Below are 19,585 nucleotides of genomic sequence, written 5' to 3' on the forward strand. Positions count from 1 at the left end.
ATAAATGTCTACTCTTGTCACTATAATTTGACATTATTCTAGGGTCCCTAGCTCATAAAGTTAGTCTAGAGAAAGAATAAACTGGAAAAGAGGTGGTAAAATGTATTATTATTTAAAGAAAATATGATCTAAAAGAGCATGAACTGGAAAAACTGTCATAGACAATAAAAGAAGACAATAAAGTGACTGGATACAACCAACGTAATGAGATCAAATAGCACCAACTACTTTTAGAAGATTATAAAGGAAGAAATCACTTTTACAAATGCAATACCTAGAATGTAACAAGAAATGTAGATCTTTATGAAGAAAAGAATTTTAATCCTATGAGAGACCTAAAAGGAAATTCAAAGAAATTACAGGAAGTACATACCATTTACTAGCTAGGATGATGCAACATCATGGAGATGACAGATCTCTCTCAACCTGTAAATGTAACATGAGCCAATACAAATAACTACAGGAGTTTTCAGAATCAAACAAGCTGATTCTGAAGTTTTATGGAAAAATGAATAGAAATAGTTGAAATATTTCTGAAAAAGAAGATTCATCAGGGAAGACTAGCCCCACTATAAATTAAAACTTATAAGCTATAAGAATTAAAACAGTGAGGTACTCACACATGAATAGAACATTGGAATACAATTGAAAATCCCAAAATAGGCTAAATATGGGAATTTTAAAGGTAATATTTTAAATCCTTGACGAATCATTACCTAATAATGTGACAGTCAATAAGTGACAGTCAAGGCTATTTGATACTCCAGAAACTAAATTGGAGCCCTACCTCACAACTTAAAATTCTTAACAGTTCAGAGGTTTTTCAGAGAACAATCTGAACAGCTCAGAGATTTTTTTTTTAATTTTAACTTTTTTGTTTAAAGTCTTAAAATATTCTATAGAAGAATATTTTCATAATCTCAGAGGTTAAGAAGTCTTTTCTACAAATGACACAAAATTTAGACCGTATAAAAATAACAATTTTTTGTGTCTGTGAAGAAATTACATAATAAAGAGTCAAAACACAACATCCTGGGGAAAATATTTCCTGCTCATATAAGAAATTCTTTTAATATGTAAATAGTCTTTAAATCAATAATAAAGACAAATAACCAAATAGAACAGCAGATGAAGGATATGAATAGTTAATAAAAAAAGGAAATCAGATATTTATGAAAAAATTTCAAGCTTACATCAGAAAACTACAAATTAAAAATGTAAGACCAATTTTCATCTATCAGATTGTCAAATAACATGAAATTTGGTAAAATTGGTGACGTGTGATGTAATAGACTCATACACAGGTTGTAATTTAAACCTCTAAGGTGGGCAATTTAGAACTATTTATCAAAAATCATCAATGAATATTTCATTTGCTGCTGCAATTCCACTTCTACGAATTTATCCCAGGTAATATGTGCATTTACCCATGTAATATCCCATGTAACAGGTTTAATGACAGTTATAATAATGGGGAGCTATTATGTGTTCCAAGTGTTTGCTACACTAACAACTTTAGTCCTGACAGCGATCTCATGGGGAAGGTCCTATCTCTTTGTTTTGCAGATAGGAACCTGCAGCACAGTGGTTGAAGCACCCAAGGTCTCAGAGCTTGTGTGTGGCCGAGGAGTGAGACCTGGCTGGTTTGGGGCCCCTGGGCCCTCAACCTTAACACTGCAGTCTCTTGCCTCCTGTTGCATCAGTGTCTGTGACTGAAAAGGCTGGTTGTTCCTCAATAGAGGCTGGTTAGGTAAATGATGGTACATCCATACAGCCCTTAATGAAAGGGAGATCTACTCTGTGCTGCATTTCATTAGGTCTGAGACACATATTTATACATTTTAACACCTTTAAGATCAGGGTGCATCTTATAACCAGTGGCATCTGACAATTATATTTGGTAACAATTTTTTCTTAGTGGTACATAAAGTAGCAGTTTACCTTAGATTCAATTAAACATGGTATATGAAGTGATTTTAGATTTCTTTTTACTTTTCTGTAAGTTTGTAAATTTTCTTCCATGAAAATATATTACCTTTGGACCCAGAGAAGTGTTACTTAGAATGTATAAAGCACTTGATGTGGTATCTGATTTCTGCAGCTGACTTTGTTCTTCTTGACAACAGGGACTTCTCCACGGCATTCTTTAACAGCATCCCACTCTCAGGCTCCCTGGCAGGCACCATGCTCTCCTCCCATAGCAGTCCACAGCTACTGCCCCTGGACTCCAGTACCCACAACTCCTTTGGCGTCTTGAAACCTTCCACAGAGCCCGTGGGAGCTGCCGGCCCCAGGCCTGCGGGTGATTCTGTCAGTAAGGACAGGTGAGTAGGCACCAAGACTTGCTTCTGTCCCTGGGAAGTTCAGGTTTGCATGTAGTTCCAGGGACACTTCATGGCCTCTTCAATAAAAAAAGAAAAGAGAAGTTGGGTTGCAGAAGAGGGTTTGCTTAGAAGGGAGGCCTTGTTCAAGAGAGTCTCTGTTGCACAGGGCTGTGAGGACATGTCCTGGAGGAAGATGCAGCCCAGGGATTGGGCTGCTAAGGGTGGGAACCAGCCAGGGACACATCACCTGCCTCAGGGTCAGCCCCACCTTCCAGCAGGTCTACACTGGAGGTGGCTTAGGCTTCCACTGTACTGTTGGGAGCATCGCCACACCGGTCATCTCAGGCAGGGTGCTCATGTGCTGGGGCACAGACTCCCCTCACACTCTCAGAATTAATTGCTCAGGGACCCCATGTCTTCCCCTACTATTAACTAGAAATCGACTTAGAAGTTAGAACCAGTGGAGCATGAAGAAGAGCCAGGAGCCATTTACTCAGCAAACACTTGCCCAGCACATGTTCTGGGGGCCCAGAAGTCCGAAGGGGTTGATTGGTGGGTTCTTGTCCCATTGGTGGAGAAAAAGGCAGACATAGGGTTGCAGGGATGGCTCCTGGAGTCCCCTGGGTAGAAATGGCTAGCCATTCAAGGGGGATTGATGGACAGATCTCGGGAAGTCTACTCAGAGGGTGCCCTACTCAGGGCCCATATAGGCCAACCAAGGAAAGGGGGTAGGGACAGCAGCAAAAGCAGAACCCCAAGCCCCTGAGGAGTGGCAGTAAAGTGGGGAGAAAGCTGGGCTTCTGTGCTGAGCCAAGTACCCTGGGCTTCTCCCTAGAGGAGAGACACAGAAGGTTCTGAACTTGCACTTTAGATCATTCCAGCAGGCATTGATGCCCAAATGTAGCTGCCACCCTAGCACACACAGCTGTTATTGTTAGAGTGATTCTCCTTGATGGGGACCGGGTCGCATGTTATTGCAGTATCTTACTTCTGGGCTCTGGTGTCATGACTATAAAGGCATGCACCAAGCATCAGGTGTCACACGTCTGATGGAAATGTGATAGTGGATGGGAAGAGGAGGAGATAGAGCAGCTAGACCAGTTAGGAAGCAAAGCATCCAGGGAGGAAGGATGTCTGGGGAAGGACGAGAAGCTCCAGATCTGTGAAATGTTTCAACAATTGGCCCTGCCATGTCCCTGGAGAGGAGGAGAGGGTTATCCAGGTTGCCTGCCAGGAGTCTGGTGTGGGGTCCATGCAGGTGGATGTGGTCAGTAGAAGGCTTAGTGGCTTCAGGACCCAGTGTGTGGGATGCACTTGGACACTGGGGAAACTGTTAGGCTTGTTCCTGGGCTCTCCTTTCTCTGTGCAGTAGAAGGCAAGGGCTATGGGATGAGCACTTGAGGTAGGGTGTAAAGAATTCTTGGAGGAGAGTGTCACAGTGAGATGGGAGGGGCCACCTGAGTGCGAGGATGAAGAACAGAAATAGTGGCTTCAAGACCCCAGGTGAGGCTCTTTTTGTCAGACCCACTGTTGAAGTGGGAAAAGCTGGTGGTTGGAGTGGTTTGGGGTGCTATATTCAAGCTGTAGAAATAGGGCCATATGGTGAGAAAGAAGGATTGTAAGAACCACTTTCTAGGCCCTATGCTACCCCTGGAAGTTCTTAGAATATGAGTGCAATTTGCTTATGACCTTCTTAGCCAAACTTTCAGAATCTTAACACACGAAAAAATATTAAAGAAATAGGAATAGTAGATTATATCCTGAAATTATTTTTATAGAAGTTTGATATTTGTGCCTCTTTCACTTGGCTCCAAGTAATGCAAATCCCAGACTCCCAAATCCTCGATGGGTTGTCCTTGACATGCTTTGCCATTTTCTTCCCCAACCACAGCGTGAACGCTACCTCGACTCCTGCTGCATCATCCCCCTCTGTGTTAACAACCCCGTCCAAGATCGAACCCATGAAAGCGTTCGACTCCCGGTTCACGGAGCGGTCCAAAGCCACACCAGGTGCTCCTACCTTGACCAGTGTGACTCCAACAGCTGTAGAAAGGTAGGTGATAGTTTGTGGGGCTCAGAGAGACTGGGAAGGATGAAGTCTCAGGCCAGCAGTGCAGCATCTACTCTCCCACTGATCAGCTTGCCCTCCCTGGGGGAGCAGACTCTAGTCTCTCTGTACTGGGAGCTCCTGGCTCCAAGGAGAAAGGAGCCGCTGATTCAAGTGGGAAAATGACTACAAAGAGCCGTGGGAGAGGACAAAGCAGGCACAAGGACAACAAAGGCAACAGCATGATGGCTGGTCAGTGTGGAAGATGCGTTGAGAATAATGTTGTTTGATTGGAGCCCAGAGTTTTCCCAGAAAAGGAGCAGGAGATTGGTTGGGGAGATGGAAGGCTCTGATACTGTTGCACCATGGCTGAATTCTTGCAAGCCCTCTGCTACTTGTCCATTCTCTGCACCTCCTTTAGCACACAGTGGCCAAGTCATGTGGGATGTAGTTCTTTATATCTTAGAGTTGCAGGAGTCCTCCCAAGGTGGCCAGAGCTAGTGTATTATTAGTCTCTGCCACTGGCGCTAAGCTTCTCTGCCTCCTGGGGGAGTGTGCCACAGAATGGAGCTCACTGCACAGCCCAGTGAGGTGGGGGCTGGGAGAGTCAGAGGTGGATTGGGCCACCTTCCTCCACAGGGGCCTGTGGCTTAACTGTTGTCCTCAGTGTTGCATCCCACCTTGAGGTGATTAGTGCTCAGCAGCCCTGGGCAGACACACCCTACCTAGCCTGTGCCACCATCAGCCAAATGTAGGGACGTTGGTCACAGACTTTTGCAATAGCCATACAGCTAAGCAGATGGCCAGTGAAGGGAGCATTTGTGTTGAGACCTCTCCTAGCAGTAGATGGTGTCTTGGCACTAAAGCCGAAGTATGCCGTCTCCAAGGTTTCACTAATGATCTTGAAACTACTTGTCTGATTAGGATTTGTTCTCCTTGGAGAACAGGCCTTGGAAACTAGCACAGGAGGACTGTCCCTTCAAGTCAACTGCTGCATCTATGACTTTGGTGTGGGACCTTGTATTCTACTCTATAGTGTGATCATGCTTGTTTCAGTATACAGATATTCCGAGTGATCTCTTTAGCAGTTTCTGTGTCCAGCAAAAGGGAAGATCTGAAAGCCTTCCTTCTGCTAAACACTTTGAAATGCTGGATGAACTGTAACACACATCCTTAAAACACATGAGTAGTTCACAAGAAAATAAGGGAAGTCTCCAGGAGCCCAAATCTGAGAGTGAACAAATCACCCAGAGCAATGGGCAGATCCACACTATGCGTTGGGTTGGGTAGGCTAACATGATGACTAAAGACCTTGAGTTATAATGGCTACACGGATTGAACAGAGGGCCTTGGGCCTGAGCCATGTAGGGCAGCGGTCCCTGCCCTTTTTGGCACCAGAGACCAGTTCTTCAATGAGAATCCAATGCTTGATCTGAGGTGGAGCTGAGGTGGTGATGCTAGTGCTGGAGAGTGGCTGCAAATACAAATGAAGCTTCACTTGCTCGCCCGCCACTCACGTCCTACTGTGCGGCCTGGTTCCTAACAGGCCACAGACTGGTACCATTCCGCAGCCTATGGGTTGGGGACCCCTGATGTAGGAGGTTAAAACTAAGACATTAGCGTTAAGCCAAACTGCTTGAAAAGTACACCTCCAGTAAAAGGGGGAACTAGAAAAAACCTGACTGGCAGCCTGAGACCATGGCTAACAGTCCTTTCCTGAGACTATTAGCCACAGGCCTGCCCTCTTGTGGATTGGGGATCAGTTTAAGACAGCCTCTGTCCTGTAGAAATCAAGCCATGAAATGAACACAAAAGGAAATTCTGGTCTAATTAACATCCAGAGGGATTTGACAAAGTAAATGCAAAGCAGCTTGCCAGGGACATTTCCCTGACTCCAGAGGCTACAGCTTTCTCACTGAGAAGCACTGCCTGGGATGGATTCAATCCAAAGTAACAAAACATGTGAAGAAATAGTAGGTTATATACAAGTGTCAGGAGACATTAGGAACAGGAGATTTAGACCTCTATAAACCTCTGATCATAGAATTGTCAGATGAAGACTATAAAATGAATATGTTTAAAGTTATCAACAACATGAAAGATATAACAGAAGATGTGAGGAAAGATTAATATACTTTCTTCTATACAAAAATTAACTCAAAAGGGGTCAAAGAACTAAATGTAAGCTAAAATTTTAAAAACTCTTAGAATAAAACATAGATATAAATTTATGTAACCATGAATTTGGCAACTGTTTCTTAAATTTGACATCTAAAGCACAAGCAACTAAAGAAAAAATAGATTAGCCTTCATCAAAATTTAAGACTTTTGCTCTTTAAAGAGCTTTATCAACAGTGAGCAGACAACCTATGAAATGCAAGAAAATATTTGCAAATCACATCTGATAAAGATCTAGGATTCAATTGTAAAGAACTCTTACAACTCAACAATAAAAAGACTAATAACCCAATTTAAAAATGAGCAAAGGATTTGCATAGAAATTTCTCCAAAGAAGATATGCAGCGACCGATAAGCACTCAACATCATTAGCTATCAGGAAAATGCAAATCAAAACCTCAATGAGATACCCACTAGGATAGCTAAATTTAAAAAGCCAGATAATAAGTGTTGATGAGGATGGGACAGTATCAGAAACCCTCACAGAGAGCTGGTGGGATTTTAAAATGGTTTAGCTTCTTTATAAGACAATCTAGAAGTTCCTCAACCGGTTAAATAGAGTTACCATATGACCCAGCAACTCCACACCTAGGTATATATGCAAGAGAATTGAAAACATGTTCATGAAAAAAAATTGTATACAAATGTTCATATCAGTATTACTTGTAATAGCCAAAAAGTGGGGACAATTTAAATGTTCATCAAGTGATGAATGGATTTTTAAAAGGTGGCATATCCATTCAGTATAATACTATTTGGCAATAAGAAGAAATGGAGTACTTATATGTGCTACAAAAGGGATAAACCTTGAAAACATTACGCTAAGTGAAAGAAGCCAGTCACAAAGGGCCACATATTGTATGATTCCATTTATAGTAAGTATTTAAAATAGGCAAATCCATAGAGATGGAAAGTAGATTAGTTGTTGTGGGAGGCTGGGGAGAAGGGAGGATGGGTACAGTTTCTTTGTGGGAATATGAAAAATACTGTGGCATGAGATAGTCATAATTGCATAACCTTATGAATATACAAAAAACTACTGAGTTCTGTACTTTAAAATGGTGACTTTTATGGTACCAGCATACCTTGTCTTTTTGCATTTTGCAGATAGTGCCTTTTTAAAAATTTTTTATTTTTACAAATTGAAGGTAAACCCTCCTTCACCAGCAAAAAGATTATGTGTGACTCACTAAAACCTCTCAGATGATGGTTAGCAGTTTTTAGAAATAAGGTTATTTTTTAATTAAGTTATATACATTGTTTTTTCAGACATAATGCTATTGCACACTTAATCGACTACAGTGTAGTATAAGCATGACTTATATGCACCAAGAAACCAAACATTCCAGTGACTCATTTTATCATGATATTTAGTACAGTAGTCTGAAACTGAACCCACAATATCTTTAATGTATGCTTGTATGTGAATTATAACTCAAAAAATATATATATAAAAGGAATAATACACTGTCAGAAAAGACTACATAGATTTGGAAATTAACCACAAAATACTTTTAGAAAAGAAAAATAATAATCATTCCAGTTAAAAAGTCAGTGGGAATATCTGACAGCAGATGAGACCCAGATGAAGAGAACATTTGATCTGAGGAACTGCCCTCAATTCCTCAGAACTGCAGAGGTGAACAGGTGGAGCCTAAGGAGAAGAGACTAGAGAGAGGAGGCAGAGGCAGGAGTCCACGTACACCTGGCAGGAGTTCCCCAAAGAGGGTACGTTGTGGGACAGTTGTCAAGAGGGAGTGGCTGATGTTTTACAGACCTAACCCGTGTTGAAACCTCGGTCTTGGAAATGGAGTGAGTTCTGAACAGAATAAATAAAACTAAATCTCCATCTTAGAGGAACCATAGAATGCTATAGACAGAAATTCCTTCTGTTCATTGAGGAAGCCTCCTGTTTGCCTTGTGGGTTTCTATGGCCCTTGTTGCATCATTTCCTATCTCTCGGGGAGTACAAACCCTGATTTGAGAAGTGCAGAGGATATCCCTTGAATTCGCTGTGAGAAGACAAAGTTTTAACTACGTGACCTGGGCCCTGATGCTGCCAAGGTTTGTCCCTCAGTAACTGTGTCTTCAAGGTCTTACAAGACCTTTCAGCCATACATACAGCTCCAGCAAGGAGACCATCAAGTTTTGCCATTTTTGGCTTCTTACTTGAAAGTGGCGATAAGTGAGCAATGACTTAGGGCTGAGCTTTCTGCTTCCAAGGCAGCAGGATGTTTGGTAAGATTCCAAGAGCCTGGTGCTAAATTCTAAGAGGAAATTATGGTTGGATCCTCATATGAGGAAAATGGAATAAAGTAAACCACAGCATCTTTAATAAAGTCTTTTTATAGAAACTGTATCTTTTTTGATATGGCTGTTTCTTGCATTAATTCTCAGTAAAAGCCATGAGGGATCTTTTGAAACACTTATCAATAGAGGTTTTCCATTGGGGCACAGTGTCATGTGATTAGGAGCAGTGCTTAGAGCTATATACATTGCAGTTGAGTACCAGCGCCCTAATTTGTGGTAGAGTGATTTTGAGCAAGACATAGTTTTTCTGAGCCTATCTCCTCCCAGGCTGAATGGCTCTCCCAGGAGCCCTTCCTCTTAGGAGATGTGTCTTGTGGACTGAAGATAGGCCACCATGTCCTGGTCCTGTTTTCACAGTGAGCAGCACATGTCAGCTCCTGTTAATTGTTCCTTCGCTGTATCTTGTGATGGCTGGGCAGTGAGGTTCCTGCAACTTGACTCACACTACTTAGTCAAGTGCCTCAGGTGAGTCTGGGGGCTGAATGCTAGCCTCCCAAGTGCAGGATGGCAGTCCTAGGTGAACCTGTGGGTCTTTCACTCCACCCTGCCTTAAGGCTATGTGTCAGAGGCACAGAGATGTCAAGGTTGGCCTAATCTACAGAAACTGTTTGCAAGAGAGGCAGCTGTTGTAGTTCTACAGCCTCGTGTTACCAGGAGTACTAGGTGACCACTGGTACAGGCCTGAACAGGGTGGCAGGCAGAGGCAGGAGGTGGGGAAACTACTGAAGGCTCTTGTAGAGGTCCTAGCCCTAGAGGATGAGGCAGCCTGAGCTACAACAGTGTCAGGCAAAATGAGATGCATGAGCTAGTCTTGTGATGGGCTCAGAAAGGATCAAATAATTTAGAAACTTGTATGACAGCTTGACATTGCTTTGACATTCTTGCTGTGTTTTATGAAACTATATAGTTACACAAAAAATCTGAAATTTTTAGGATTTAGGGAAGCACTGATTTAGGGTTTCCAGAACATCAAGGTAATGCTTTGCCCTTTAATAGGACATTAGAAGTGGGAGCAGCCTCTTTGGTTTCAAAGTCAGAGGTTCCTGGTTTTTCCCAATTTTTTACATGGGTGCAAATGAATAGAATCCAGGATTGTACTCATTGACGCACCTGCCCACAATTCTATGACCTAGGCTACTAGAAAGGAGAACAGCAGAAGACAGTACCCAGAAGGGGCAAATAGGCCTAGGGCCCTTGCTGACACTTGCTGGCCAGTAGAGAGTAGGCAGGCAGGGATGAAGGCTTTCAGGCTCCAGGCTGGAGTGTAATTCATGGTGAACTCTTGAGGGAAGGAGTTCAGTAATGGTATCTTTGACCCAGGGTTTCTGTGATGTCAGAGATGTTTATTGTAGCATTATAATAGAAAACATTTACCCAACTTCTTTAAAAGACAAATGTTGAGGAAATAAACTTGATTATTTAGCCTCTCATTAATGTTTATGAAGACTAAAGAAGTATAGAAAAATAGTTCAGGTGGAGTGTTATTTGAAAAAAGCAGGACATAGTTGTATTAAAGTATAATTAAGTATAATCAGAAATGAAAGAGTAGATATTATCACAACGTTTACAAAAATAAGAAGGATGAAGATATATTTAATTATATATCAATAAGTTAGATAACTTAGGGGAAATCAACAAATTCCTAGAAAGACATAAATACTAAAATTGACTCAAGAAGAAATGACAGTGTGAATAGACCTATAACAAATAAAGACTTTGAATTAGTAATTAAAACAACTACCCACAAAGAAAAGCCCAGGCCCAGATGGTTTTACTCCTTTATTCTACCAGTCATTTCAAGAATTAATTCCAACTCTTCACAGACTTTTCCAAAAAATAGAGAGAACATTTCCCAATTCATACTATGAGGCCAGTATTATCAAGATACCAAAAGCAGACAAAGATATCACAAAAAAAGAAAACTATAAACCAGTATCTCTTATGAATATGAACACAAAAATCCTCAAAAATATGACAACATAAAAATAAGCATACATAATGACCAAGTAGGATTGATCTCAGAAATGCAAAATTGGTTCAACATATGAAAATCAATTCACGTAATACACTATCAGTAGAAACAAAAATACCACATGACCAGACTCTAATATCTGTTCACGATTAAAAAAAAAAAAAAAAAAAATCCACAAACTAGGAATAGAAGGGAACCCTGCTCAGTCTGATAAAGAGTGTCTTTGAAACACCCATAACTAACATTATACTTAACGGTAAAAGACTGGATGCTTTCCCTTTAAGATCAGGGACAAGACAAGGATGTCAGCTCTCACCGTATCTATTTAACATCATACTAGAATTTCTACACTTAATCACTTAAGCAAGGTTGCAGGATACAAGGTCAGTATACAAAAATCAATTTTTTTCTATATACTTGCAAAGAACAATCCAAAAATGAAATTAAGATGACAATTCTATTTACAACAGCATAAAAAAGCATAAAATGCTTAGGAATAAATTTAACAAAAGAATTAAAATGTATAAAACTTATACTCTGGAAATACAACACCTTGTTGAAAGAAATTAAAGAAGACCTAAATAAATGGAAACACATTCCATGTTCATAGACTGGAAGACTTAATATTGTGAAGGTGTTAGTACTCCCCAAATTGACCTACAGATTTAACACAGTCCTTTTCAGAATTCTAGCTGGCTTCTATTTTTTTTTTTTTTTTTAGAAATTGACAAGCTGATCCAAAATTCATATTGAAACTCAAGGGCCTAAAAATAGTCCAAAACACTCAAAGGGGGGAAAAGAGCAAAGCTGGAGGACTCACACTTCCCAATTTCAAACCTAACTATAAAGCAATAATAATCAAGACAGTATGATATTGGCACAGGGCAAATAAGATCAAAAGAACAGAAGCGAGAGTCCAGAAATAAACTCACATGTCTATATTTTTTCTATAGGCTTTTTGTGGATATTCTTTATCAAGTTAAGGAAGTGCTCCTCTATTCCTGGTTTCCTAAGTTTTTTTTCATACCTGGATATTTGGTTTTGTCATCTGCTTTTTCTATTGATATGATTTTAAGACTTTTCTCTTTAGCCTTGTCGTATGTGATGGATTACCTTAATTCTGAATGTTGAACCAGTAATAAATATCACTTGGTCATTTTCTATAATTCTTTTTGTGCGTTGTTGTATTCAATTTGCTAATAGTTTGTTGAGGATTTTGCATTTATGTTCAGGAGAGATATTGGTTTATAGTTTTTCTTTCTTGTAATGTCTTTATTTGGTTTTGGTATTAGAGTAATGCTAACCTCATGGGAGTTAGGGTTTATTTCCTCTGCTTTTATTTTCTGGAACAGATTGTTGAGAATTCGTGTCATTTCTTCCTTAAATGTTTGATAGGATTCAGTAAAACTGTCTGGGCCTGGTGCTTTCGTTCTTAGAAGGTTATTAATTGTTGATTCAATTCCTTTAATAGATATACGCCTATTTAGTAAGTTAGTTTTCCTTGTGTGAGTTTAAGTGGATTTTTTTTTTTTTTCAAAGAACTGGTCCATTTTATCTAAGTTATCAAATCTATGGGTATAGAATTGTTAATAATATTTCTTTCTGATACTTTTATTGTCCATGGAATTAGTAGTGAGGGTCCCCTTTCATTTCTGATATTCGTAATTTGTGTCTTTTCTCTTTTTTTCTTGGTTAGCCTGGCTATAAGTTTATCAATTTTATTAATTCTTCCAAAAAAACCAGCTTTTTATTTCATTTATTTCTCTCTGTTGTTTTCTTGTTTTTGATTTAATTGATTTCTGCTCTAATTTTTATTATTTATTTTCTGTCTGCTTTATTTTATTTTGCTTACTATTACATTAATATTACATTATATCATTTTTATTATTTTCTTCTGCTTGCTTCTGCTTGTTTATTTTTTCTTGTTCCTAAAGGTGAAGTTTAGATATTTTTTAGTTCAGATTTTTTTTTGTTTCAGATATATGCATTCTCTGCTATAAATTTCCCTTCAAACACTGCTTTCACCGTATCCCACAAATTTTGACAAATTCTATTTTCATGTTCATTTGATTCAATGTTTTTAAATTTCTCTTAAGACTTTTTTTCTTTTTCCTCCCATGTGTTATTTAAAAGTGTGCTATTTAATCTCTATTTGGGGGTTTTCCAGCTGTCTTTCTGTTATTGATGTCTAGTTCAATTCTATTGTGGTCTGGAAACATATTTTGTATGATTCTTTTAAATTTGTTAGTCTATGTTTTATGACCCAGAATGTGATCTGTCTTAGTGAATGTTCCATATGATCTTGAGATGAATGTGTATTCCACTATTGTTGAATGAAGTATTTATTTTATAAATGTCAATTAAATCTAATGAGTAATCATACTGTTCAATTATGTCCTTATTGATTTTCTGTCTACTGGATCTGTCAGATACCGATAGAGGTATATTGAAATCTCCAACTCTAATAATGGATTTCTCTAGTTCTCCTTGTTTTATCAGTTTTGCCACATGTATTTTGCCATTCTGTTGGGAGTTTATACATTAAAGATTGCTTTGTCTTCTTGGAAAACTGACCCTGTTGTCATTGCATAATGCTCCTCTTTACCCTTGATAACTTTCCTTACTCTGATGTCTGCTTTGTCTGAAATTAATATAGCTACTCCAGCTTTCTTTTAATTAGTGTTAGCATGACATATCTTTCTCCATTCCCTCCTTTTTTAATACACTTTTATTTTCTTACAACTGTTTAAGGTTCTCTGCCTCCACTGTCAACATCTCACATCTGAGTGATATGTTTGTACAATTATGAATCTACGTTAACATCATTATCACCCAAAGTCTGTAGTTTACATTAGGTTCCACTTTTGGTTTTGTGTATTCTATGGGCTTGAACAAATGTATAATGACGTGTATCCACCATTATAGTATTAGAATAGTTTCATTGACCTAAAAATCCTATGTTCTCTACTGATTCATCCTTCCTTCTCCTTAATCCCTGGCAGCTGCTGACCTTTTTACTGTTTCTGTAGTTTTTTCTTTTTCAGAATATCATATAGTTGGAACCATCCCTTTTAATTTATCTGTGTCTTTATCTTTAAACTGAGTTTCTTATAGACAACCTATAATTGGGTCTTCTTTTTCATCCTTTTTGTCAGTTTCTGTTTTTTAACTCAGTGATCCCCAACCTTTTGGGCACTGGGGACAAGTGCTCCTATGAGAATCTAATGCCTGATAATCTGAGGTAGAGCTGAGGGGTTGATGCTGGCACTGAGGAGTGGCTGCAAATACAGATGAAGTTTCGCTTGCTTGCCTGCCGCTCATCTCCTGTTGTGTGGCCCGATTCCTAACAGGCCACGGACCAGTACTGGTCCACAGCCCAGAGGTTGAGGACCCCTGTTTTAACTGGTATATTTAGAACATTCACATATAAAATGATTATTGATATAGTTGGATTAATATCTACCATATTTTTTAACTGTTTCTAGTCATTGAACTTTTTTTTAATCTCCTCTTATTTTTCTACTTTTTCTGGTTTTTACCTGATTAATTTATACATGATTCCATTTACTCTTCTCTCTCACATCTCTTAACATTATCTAAGAATATCTTGCAATAAGCATTTATAACTAAATACACTTTCAAATAACATTTACCACTTAAGGGACCTTACAACAGAGTATTTCCAGTTTTTCCTTTCCGTGACTCAACATTGCTACCATTTATGTATTTCACTTATTAATAAGTTATGGTCATCCAATACATTGTTGTTGTTACCAGTTTGAACAAAAGTTATCTCTAAGAATTTTAATTAAGAATAATAAAAAGTTGTATGTTCATTTATTCCTTCTCTGATACTCTTCTTTCCTTCATGCAGATCTGAGTTTCTAACCTGTATCATTTTACTTCTCTCTGAAGGACTTCTTTTAACATTTTTTGCAAGGTGGATCTGCTGGCAAAAAATTCCCTCTAGCATTTTTTTATTTGGTTTTGTCTGAGAAAGCCTTCATTTCTTTTTTTACTTTTGGAGTACAATTTCAGTGGATAGATAATTCAAGGTTAGTGTTTTCTTTCTAAACACTTTAAATATTTCACTTGTTTTTTACTTGAATGCTTCTGAAAAGAAGTCTGATGTCATTCTTTTTCTTGACCTTTGTAGATAAAGTGTTCTTTTTCCTCTGGCTTCTTTCAAGATTTTCTTTTGTCTTTGGTTTTTTGTAGTTGGAGTATATTATGTATAGGTATAGAGTTGGGGGTAGTTATACTGCTTGGTGTTCTTTGAGCAACTCAGATCTGTGATTTGGTATCTTTCATTAATTTTGAAAAATTCTCAACTGTTACCGTATTATTATCCTCAGCTATTATCAATATTATTAAATTTTTCTGCTTATATTACTCATCTGTTTTTGTATGTTGTCCAGCTTTTTCCATAGATACCCTTAGCACTATAACATAGTTATTTAAAATCTTAGCTTAATAATTTCAAAATCTCTGCCATATCCAGTTGTTTCTGATGCTTGTTTCCTCTCTTAAGACTGTGTTTCATTTGTTTTCTGTTTGATTTTGTTTTCTCTTTTATCATGCCTTATAATTTTCTGTTTAAAATTGGACATAATGCACTGAGTAATAGGAACTAAGGTAACAGAGGCTTTTAGTATGAGGTTTTGTTTATCTGAGTAAGAGTTAGGCTGTGTTTACTGCTTCCTGTAGCTGTAGAGGTCAGAGGCTTCAATTTCCTCCAGTGTCCTTGTTTTTGTTCCTCTTTCGTCTTTGGGTTTCCCTAGAAACTCCTTGTTAAGTAGAGTCTGTATCTTGCAACTCTTTTATTTGTAATCTGCTGTTATACTGGAGCCCTGTCAATTTGGGGGTGAAGTATTAGGGAAGAGAAGCAGTCTGTTTTCTCATGATTAAAATTCTTATTTTTTTGTTGGACCAGAGTCCCTGGGCAATAACCTTCAGAAGAGTTTCTTAGTGTATATGCCTGTGTAAGACTAGGCTGGAGTTGGTTAATTGCCCTTCACCCAGGTCCCATAATCTAGTAAAGTAGTTTCCCTGAGGGGCAAGCTTTTGTTAAGGAGAACAGAACTCTGGTTGTGTTTCAAAATAGTTAATTTCCCCCATCCCTCAGTCCAAAGCACACAAGGGGTGCACTCCATCCCTGATTCACCCATGAGAACTTGGTGGCACTCCTGGAGGTAAAACTTAACAAACCCCAGGAGTTTTAACTTGCAAGCCAGCCCAAACTTGGCCTCCAACAATATACCAGTTACCATAATTTTTAAATCTTCCTGCTGGTTAGGACTCCAGGGGCCTCTGTTCCAGGTGAGCTGTGGTGTTTTGTTTTGTTTTGTTTTGTTTTGTTTTGTTTTGGTCTTCTCCTGTTCCTCTAGTTTTTGGGGGGTGGCAGTTTACCCTATAATTTCATTTCTCTGATAGATCTACAAAGAGTTGTCGATTTTCAGTTTTTCAGTTTCCTCTTATTTTGAGGATGAGATTGATGAGTTCCAAGCTCTTTGCATGTTAGAGCAGAAACCAGAAGTCCTCTCCTACTTTTTTAATGTATCAACTTTTGGAGATGAGTATGGATTTTATTGATTATTATAAATTAATAGTCATATGGAAAAAAGCCATGGGTGTCTGTGTTTGTGCAGGTTGAAAGAACAAAACCTTGTGAAAGAGCTGAGGCCCCGGGACCTTCTAGAGAGCAGCAGTGACAGCGATGAGAAGCTCCCTGTGGCCAAGCCCTCCTCATTCTCCAAGCGAAAACTGGAGCTCGAGGCAGAGACAGTGGAGAAGAAGAAGAAAGGGCGGCCCCGGAAGGACTCCCGGCTCTTGCCCATGTCTCTTTCTGTCCAGGTAAGGCCTCTCCTAACCTACCTGTTGAGCTCCGTGCTGGAGTGTGCTTGTGTCCAACTGGGAGGAAGGGAGGCCCTGCATACCGCAGTCTCCTTCATCAGTGTAGGGACAGCTGGCTTAGACATACATTCCCCGGAGTTAGCATGGAGGCCATGATCTTCCTCAGACCTGCCCTTGACCCACCCCGAGTCCTTGAGCAGCTTTTTGGCATCAGCTACCTCATCTGTAAAGTGGGATCACTAGAGCGTTCGTCTGCACTGTTGGCCTTGAAGAGTGGGTGGAAATGCTTAGGGAACAGGCCCACCTCACCTCTAGGTGACTCACCTTTACCTGACACTGCCCTACAGTGCTGGGGAGGGGCTCAGGGACATTTCTGCTTTTGTAGTCCCCAGCTGCTCTGACTGCAGAGAAGGACACCGTGTGTTTGTCTGTACCAGCGCCTGCACTGAAGCTGCCCATGCCGGGCCCCCAGAGAGCATTCACCCTCCAGGTGAGCAGGCCTCCTGCCTCTCCCTCACAGCTGTGGACCTTCGTGCACGCTCTTTCTTTCTCCATTCCCCCCATCCCAGTGTAAACCCTGAATTGTCATTGATAGGGCTGCTTTCCAGTGGCTCTCCGTCACCTTCTGGAGGAAGTTGTAGTTGATCAGGGCAACCATCAGTATTATTAGCTAGATTGCTTGCCTCTTCTCTAGGAGCCCCCTTGTGCCTACCACCCCCGCCCCCCATGCCTCTTTTTTCCTCTGTGGGTTTGTTCTCACAGTCCTTGCTGCGATCTTCTGGTTGTCCAGCTCCTTCATGGCTTGTCTCAGATGTCCCTTCTCATAGAAGCCTCCTTAGGCTTTATACTTGGCCCTGGACAGTCTTAGGCTCAGTGCGCATTGGACTCTGTGGTATTCTGACCAGCCCTCTGGCCCTGTTCACTTCTCAGGATTCAGCATGAAGCCATCATCAGGGCTGTGTGAGCTCTCAGAGTGGAAGCTTGTAACCAAGTGCTTGTTCAAAACACAGTTTTATTATTCTAGAGCAAACAACCCGTTATAACCAGAGCTCCAATAGTCACTCAATGCAGCACCCATGCCAGACCTTTGCACATGCCGTCACCTCACGCCCTTTGTACCTCAACTCAGGTGCATATCGTTGGGAAACCTTTTAGGACCCCATATGCAGGTTACTTCCCACTGGCTGCATACTGCCGCAACCTAGGCTTGTCCTTATGGAGTGCCTGAGAGCAGGTGTCAGTCTTTCCTGCCACAGATGCTTCTGGGCCTAAGGGTAGGAACCCACATGATTTGTTCTTGCTGCTGATGTGTGTGGAGGCAGGGTGCACAATCCCTGCTTCCAAACTCCTTCAGCTTCCCCTGAGGGCTTCACCACTGAGTGCTGCATGGGGCTGTTATTGTTTTCTGGAAGCTTGGCTCCTGGCCATATATGGCTCTCTGCCCCAGCTCACCCACTCACGTGGCCACATAAATGCAAACTTCAGCCATTCTGCCTAGTTTTCCATACACAAAATCTGTCAGTCATCTCCCTGGACACAAGAGGTAAGGCTGAGCTCACGTAGAGCCAGGCACTAAACTAGGCACATGCTCTTCTGGGAACACTCCCATGAGGTTGGTCTCAGATAAGCAGACTGAGGCTCACTACCAAAGGAACTAAAGAGGACTTTAGGTTTTCTAGACTTTTCCTCCAGGTACCGGCATAGACTCTGTTATTGCTAAGTACTTCGAAGACCATCAACTAGGAGGCAGGAGACCCAATGTCTCACTTCCAGCTCTGTCCCCAGCTGGCTATGGTTCTCACTTGCAGTGTGCTCTTGACAAGTCATGTGCCTTCTCTCCATGCTCCCTTGTGAGAGGCAGGGTGGGGTTAGGAGTCTTTATCTCTAACACCAATTTTCTGCTCTACTACATGGATGACAAGGCACAAACCAGCTCCCAGCATTCTCCCTGCCCTGGCGGGCTGTACATCCAGCTCCGTTGTCTCCCACCCTGTTACTATAACTACTGCCACCCTTTTGTTGGCCAGCCTGCTCTATCTCTTGTGTCTTCCCCCTGCCTCAGGGCTCAGGGCCCAGGGCCTCGGGCCACTAAGCATCTCCCCTGTCCCATGATCCAAGTCTGTTGGGCCCGCTATTGTCTGAAAAGAACGTTGTGTTTGCTTTCCTCCATTCAGGTGAGCTCCGACCCCTCCATGTACATTGAGGTGGAGAATGAAGTGACAGCCGTAGGGGGAGTGAAGCTGAGCCGCTTGAAATGTAACAGGGAAGGGAAGGAGTGGGAGACGGTGCTCACCAGCCGGATCCTCACTGCTGCTGGTAGCTGGTAAGGGTGAGGGTCTTTGCTTGACTCAGCTATTCATGTAAAGCAAGCACCGTGTGCTGAACTGTGTGGCCCTGTTGCTGTCTGAGGAGATGTACTACTCCCACGTGCTAGCTCCCATGGAGGCCTGCACCAGGCCTTGCTTCAGGCTGAGGGTGTGCATTTGCCATCTCAGTCCCTGCAGCACCCAGTGAAGTTGGTGTCATCGTGTGGTACAGGTCGGGAAACAGAGTCCTAGAGGCTCACCTAAGCCAGGATTTCTACCGAGGTGTTCCGGTTTCCTTGTCTGGCCAGATTCCTGAAGTCTCAATTTCCAAGCCGATCTCCGTCTGGCTCTGACTTGGGCTGGTTCTTTCACTGGACCCCAGATTATAATCCAAGGAGGTCAGGATAGATTTTTGACAGTCCTGAGTCCCCAGCACAGTCCTTTTGAGATTCAGCACTTTGAGGGGATACCTTAATTCAGTGTTAGTCATCCAATGTCTTCCCAATGGCTTCTTTGGCTACGATCCTTTGATGCTGTCTGTGTATGCACCTCTTCCTCCCTAGCTGGAAAGGCCTTCTGAGCACACAGCTGGTAT

The 19,585-nt window shown here is 41.0% G+C and overlaps 1 protein-coding gene across 5 annotated transcripts in view; it reads left to right on the plus strand.

Annotated features, from left to right (window-relative positions):
* The window catches only part of LOC105296855 (protein HIRA), an 80,526-nt gene that overhangs the window by 42,824 nt on the left and 18,117 nt on the right, over positions 1–19,585 (plus strand). For all 5 annotated transcript variants that reach the window (XM_023534725.1, XM_011367207.2, XM_023534726.1 and 2 more), the window contains 5 exons: positions 2,127–2,324; positions 4,216–4,377; positions 16,480–16,684; positions 17,070–17,174; positions 18,859–19,007. In XM_023534725.1, coding sequence (XP_023390493.1) covers positions 2,127–2,324; positions 4,216–4,377; positions 16,480–16,684; positions 17,070–17,174; positions 18,859–19,007 — 819 coding nt within the window. The remainder of the gene's footprint in view (positions 1–2,126; positions 2,325–4,215; positions 4,378–16,479; positions 16,685–17,069; positions 17,175–18,858; positions 19,008–19,585) is intronic.

The sequence above is a fragment of the Pteropus vampyrus genome, unplaced genomic scaffold (assembly GCF_000151845.1).
Source record: "Pteropus vampyrus isolate Shadow unplaced genomic scaffold, Pvam_2.0 Scaffold130, whole genome shotgun sequence".
NCBI lineage: Eukaryota > Metazoa > Chordata > Mammalia > Chiroptera > Pteropodidae > Pteropus > Pteropus vampyrus.